The sequence below is a fragment of the Lolium rigidum genome, chromosome 4 (assembly GCF_022539505.1).
Source record: "Lolium rigidum isolate FL_2022 chromosome 4, APGP_CSIRO_Lrig_0.1, whole genome shotgun sequence".
Lineage (NCBI taxonomy): Eukaryota > Viridiplantae > Streptophyta > Magnoliopsida > Poales > Poaceae > Lolium > Lolium rigidum.
In genome coordinates this window covers 251,781,610-251,787,458 of record NC_061511.1, presented here as the reverse complement: position 1 = coordinate 251,787,458, position 5,849 = coordinate 251,781,610, and the positions used below count along the sequence as shown (strand labels likewise).

General features: G+C 40.8%; 1 protein-coding gene across 1 annotated transcript; it reads right to left on the bottom strand.

Moving 5' to 3' along the window:
• Positions 1 to 385: 385 nt before the first annotated feature.
• On the bottom strand, positions 386 to 3,152 carry LOC124707509 (sm-like protein LSM3A). Its single transcript, XM_047239168.1, has 3 exons — positions 2,974 to 3,152; positions 1,122 to 1,217; positions 386 to 466 (listed from the first exon to the last, which is right to left on the bottom strand). The coding sequence occupies exons 1-3, from the start codon at positions 3,088 to 3,090 to the stop codon at positions 386 to 388; spliced, it is 294 nt and encodes a 97-aa protein (XP_047095124.1). The 5' UTR covers positions 3,091 to 3,152.
• Between the last annotated feature and the right edge of the window lie 2,697 nt (positions 3,153 to 5,849).

Sequence of the window (5,849 nt, the reverse complement as noted above, 5' to 3'; positions counted from 1 at the left end):
GGACCAATCTCGACAGATCAGTTTAGGTAAAACTACTGTCTGTTCCATAATGTACTAGAACGTTTTGGCAAGCTAAAACAGTTCGCCAAAACCTCTGAACTGTGAACGCACGAGTAGTTGCTCATACGGTCATACCCCAGGTGCCACTCAGATGTGTCGAGAATGGATGATTAACTCAAGTTTCCATCAACTATATGGTCAAGGTATGAACAGGAGTCAGAATCACAGCGATTTACAGAATATACATATTGGGCACAGGGTTCTTTCGTTGTGTACTGGGCTCCAGGCTAGCCTATGCAGCGTCTTCTAAGGAATCAGGTGCCACTGGTAGTGAACTCCAGAAACCTGTAAGCCGCTCCAGAATGGCTGATGTTCCTCCACGTATTCATGCAGTTCGAAGGGGCGGGGAAACAAGTATCACGCCATCTCCTCGGACAAAAAGGTAGGGGACGGTGCGTTTGGTAGTCTGGAAAACAAAGCGACGGTAAATACATTAATAACATACATCAGGCATCAGCAGTTAGAAGTATCAGACACCAATTTGTGTTGTTGTACCAAATTACCCCAAACAAGACCACACACAATTTCATTGTTTAATCAAAACAAGAAACCAGGTTTAACTAGGAAATTGTTGTGAAATAAAAATGGATTACAATGGACATAGTGAAGTGGCCATAATGACACATAATAATCTAGCAATGTATGAAACAGCTATGCCAGAAAGTTTCAGTCAGTGAGTTCATAAACCCTGTCTGCAATAACGGTAAACAAAGTTACTGGTTGTCATCAAAATACAAGACATCTCATTCCAACACAAAGCATTTACACATTACAATGCAACAAAGATTCAGTTCTTAAGAAGCATCATGATAACGGTGCACCTCCCAGGTAACATGTTGGTGAGGATTGTGTGAGCCATGGCTTCATGTCAAGCAGCATCATGGTAATAGTGCCAGACCCTTACACCAAAGAGGCTCTACAAATCTTTAACACGAACTAGATAAACATATCGGAGAAACTAATGGCTCTTATTTGGAAATTCAACGGTTGACAGCCTAAGTTTGAAGAAGCTGACATCAGGGTATATAGTTGAAAGTTTTGGGGAACAAGAAAATACTTACACGAACAATTTCCTCATAAGTCTCATCGTCAATTTCTACAGAGGTCACTATCTCTTCTACATCTCCAAGTATCATATTGAGATGTTGATCATACGCCTGGATCAACAAAAGAACAAAGGGAACTTAGAAACAAAGAATCTCACTTAGTTACCGCCTTGATGCAAACAATCTGGAGTAACACATTGCAAGCTGTTAGTACAATTGAACAACAATGTATGGAGACTGCATATAACCCATGGGGCAGCATCATGTAATCCACTTAACTTTCTGACAAGTATAGTATAGTAATATGTGCACGACTGGGCCACTGGGGCTCCACTGTGATGCATGCAACTAAAAAACTTTGATGCAGACTATACTACTAAACCGTGGGACACACAAACTTCTTGTGCCATACATTCATGGAACCATGCGTCAGACACAACATGGCAAGACTAAAGGTCTGCAATACGTGATCACATCTCTATATGCACACACTGCTGCAGCTTCAGCTACATGCATGGCTCAGAAAACACAATGAAATAAATATACTCTCTAGATCTAGACAACAAGTTTAACTCTAACAATCACCCCCTTTAACTTGTTGTCATTTATCGAGTACCTCCTCACCCACCATCAAATCCAAACTGGCTCATCACCGATGTGAGCGGCCATGAGATGCGAATGCTCCTTCCTCGGCGCACTCCATGGAGAAATGCCCAGTCTTGGCGAGGCAGTAGTCCCAGCACACCTTCCGCTTGTCGAAGATGCTCTTATTCTTGCCAGCACTGTTGCAGTTCTTGTAATGAGCAAGCCAGTACACAATGAGTAGCAAGCAGATTTTGTGTCATGGTCGCCGACACCAAGTTCGCACCGCACCTCTCCGCCGCAGTTTTGAGTAGTCCAACGAGCTTCTCTATGTAAGACTGAGATCAAGAAGTTGCTAAACTGCAACTGCTACCTGCAGATACTTGCACAGGACGGAGCGGAGGGACTCCTTGACCACCTTTACCTTAGAGAGGTGTTCACCAAGGGTTCTGATGAAACCAGCAACCATTCATGTGTATGGCGAGCTCGTCGATCCGCTCATTGCTCCTCATGTGGATGCCAATATGCCATCAAACTCTTCGAGGAGAGCTTGAACATGAATGGTATGCCAACAACATCCACACCCTCAGCAAACCCCTCGATGAGGCAAAGGTGGTGAAGAAGCTTCACCGAGCCATCCCATGAAAGTACACACGTAGATAGCAATTACAATTGAGCAACTCCTTGATTTGAATACTATGAGCTTGTTGGATGACTTAAAACTGTGGAGAAGAGATGCAATGCAGACGAGAGGGTTGGCAACTTGACCAAAGTGGTGGAAGCCATTTGCGCCTCACGGAGGACTTGCTTGCTAGCTATAAGAGCCGCAAAGACACAGGCAAAAAAAAAAAACACCTTTGACAAGACGAATGTGCAGTGCTACAACTGTCAAGACCTCGAGCAGTGCACCGAGACAAGGAAGGAGTAGCTGCATTTCGCAGCGGTGGGCACCAACGAAGAACCAGCGCCGCTCTGAAGGTCGGCGAGGAGGCACACAATGAACGACAACAAGGTTAAGGTGGTGAGTGCTTCATTTTCCTTGACCAAAGCTAACATTACAGAATTTCATCTAAAAAGCTAACATTGCAGAGTTACAGTTCGACATCAAGTAACTGGAAACTCACATCAACTCATTTCTCTAACAATAGCATCATCCAATACAATGAATAACTCATTCAACCCATAGAAAGGCCACGGGAACAACCCAATCTACGAAACCAAGCCCAGACAACGAAACCTACCATATCAACGGCAGGAAATTAGGAAGAGGGGCTAGGAAACATACATGGAGCTTGCCGCGGAGCTCGCGCTCGGAGCGGAGCTTGACGTAGATGCGCTCGTCAAGGCTGAGCCGTATCAGATCCAGGGGCTCCTTCACCGCCACATCCTCCTCCGACACCATCGCCGCCGGCTGTTCCTTCCTCCCCCTTCTCCCTCGTCCGGCCAAAAAGCCCTAACTTCTGAATCGAGTTCTTTCCCTTCGTAGCGTCGGGCCGGACCCGTACAGTATACAGCCCAACTTGGGCTCAATATTATATAGCCCATCTGGGCCATGGTTATTATGCGTGGGCTGCACCTCAGTTGCTATATTGGCACATCCTACTTCCTAGTAAAAATTCTGCTTTTTCTCAAAAAAAAAAGTAAAAATTCTGCTAAAAAAAGGTTTAAAAAATAAATATGGCTTATACTTCCTCCAATCTCCATGTCAGAATATAATGCTCATTGGTTTGCGTGGAAGTCAAACCCCACTGACTTTGACCAAATTTATTGAAAAAACTTTCAATATCTACAATACCGAATGTATACCATATTAAAATATACTTCATGATGAATCAAATGGTATTGATTTTATACTCCATATGTTTCTTTTTACAAACTTGGTCAAAATTCACACGGTGTGACTTTCAGAAAATCTTACCCACTATATTTTAGCATAGAGTGAATATATTAGTAAAAGGAACATCTGATGCAACCAGAATATGAGATAACATACCCAAGAAATACACTAAACAAAATACTCCCTCCGGTCGGATTTAATCGACGCGGAGGGAGGCCTGCCGATGCATGTCATTAGTGGTGGGTGACGTCAATTAATTAAGTCCAGAGGTAGTAGAAAATAACAAGGACCTCAAGGCTTATAATTCTCCGACGTTGTGTCGCCATAGGCATAGCTTTCATTGACAAGAAAGTCAGCACGTATGGAGGGTCGAGCCGTCTGACGTCATGGTGGCATCGACGGCAGGTCTTGCAAGGTTAATGCGTTGATCTCTCTTGAAGATGGAGTCGAGGAAGACGGCGGGAGCAACTCCTGTGGCGTGTGCGTTGACGTGCGCTGAGAGTCTGCTTGACTGGTTGTGTTTCTCACCTGCTATTGGACGGTCTGAGAAGGCATTTAGTTTTGGATGATTTGAGTTGGTGTATTGTCACCCTCTTCATCCCACTGTAGGTATAGTAAGGTTGCTTCGAGTTTGATATTTTATATTTTTTCTTGTAAGATTTTGTGAATAATCTAATAAAAAAAAGCCGTGTGCAGCCTTTGGATGCAGAAGCTGGGGCGATATTTCCCCCATTTTAAAAAAAAGTACCCTTCAAAGACATATAGATGTACAAATCTACAAAAACTAGTGGAATGCCCGTGCTTCGCCACGGCTCTCTACCTTATGTCTAGTGCCATACACATGTTACATGTGCAAACAATGCACACAAATATTTAAGTATATATATATATATAATCACATAGTATTAAAAATATTTTAAAGTTTACTTCACATAATTTAATGCAATGTGTATAAAATGCAAGGACATACACATTATCCCTCATTTTAAGAGACATTCTCCCTCGACGCGCCTAAGGTATTCTCATATAGCACCATGAATGTTTTCTGCAACTTCATTTTCATGATATTTGACCATGTGTAAGCTTCTTCCTCAATTCCTAACCATCGTGAACAATCATTCTATCATGTTCATATGAAGTTTTTCCATAAAAATGTAAGAATGTGAACAAAGAATACTCACGGTGCAAATTGGATGAACACAATGAGAGCATAAAACTAAAGACTAAGTAACCAAACAACTTTCTGCAAATGAATGGAATATCATTATCTTGGTCTTTATGACGGATAGTAAAAAATAATCTCATAATGATAACCGGAGGAAGTCACCTGTCGGGGCTTATTGGTATTCGAATACTATGAGGGTATTTAAGTGGCCAAAAATAAATATCATGATTTCAGCCAGGTTATCCTATTTCAAATGGCTCGTTTAGATAGAGCAAGCACCCCTATAATTTTAATTGGTATCTCTCTTCTGGTACCAATGGATCTCACTAATGTTTATTGTAATATTATATTACATGTGCATATGTAGGTATTAGTTCCTACCATGCCATGCATTAGATAAGAATATGTCTCCATGATGTGAGGATGTACTTTAGGTCCCTTTTCAGTGCACCGGAGACAAATGTTTTGTCTATATATACCATTCCATCAGCTCTATCAAAGAAATGATCACATAGACACATACAATATATGTACGCATTTACAACCTATAATTGGACATAAACAATACAATTAAATTCTAGAAAAATCTAGACAATAATGTGTAAATAGTGTTGCCACAATATAGTTCATATAAGGTCTTAAAAAATCAAAGATGTAAAGTTTGACCGAGTTTATTAAAAAATATCTATATCTACAATACCAAATGTACATATACCATATGAAAATATACATCATGATTAATCATATTGATTTGATAATCTAGATATTTATACTTTTATCTACACACTTTGTCAAAATTTACATCGTTTGGCAAGGAGGGAGTATGCTACACTTTTGTACTTCTTGGTGAACAATTTTTTGTGGGGTTCTTGGTGAGAAATTTAATTCTTTTTCTTAGCAAACTTTGTGTTTTCAAGACTTATTGACGCAATGTATAGTTCTAGATAGACTCGAAGGTGTGCACTCTTGGATGTTACTTCCGATGCACTTAAACAAACATACTCACATCAGACTCTTAAAAACTATCTGTGCACTCTCCGATTTTATTTTCTTGTATTTCTTGGATGAAATTTTTGAAAGGGTGTACTTGCCGAACCAAAATTATTTAACTCGAGAAGGTGCCTTCGTGTGACAATTTTTAACTTGCTAGAGTAAACAA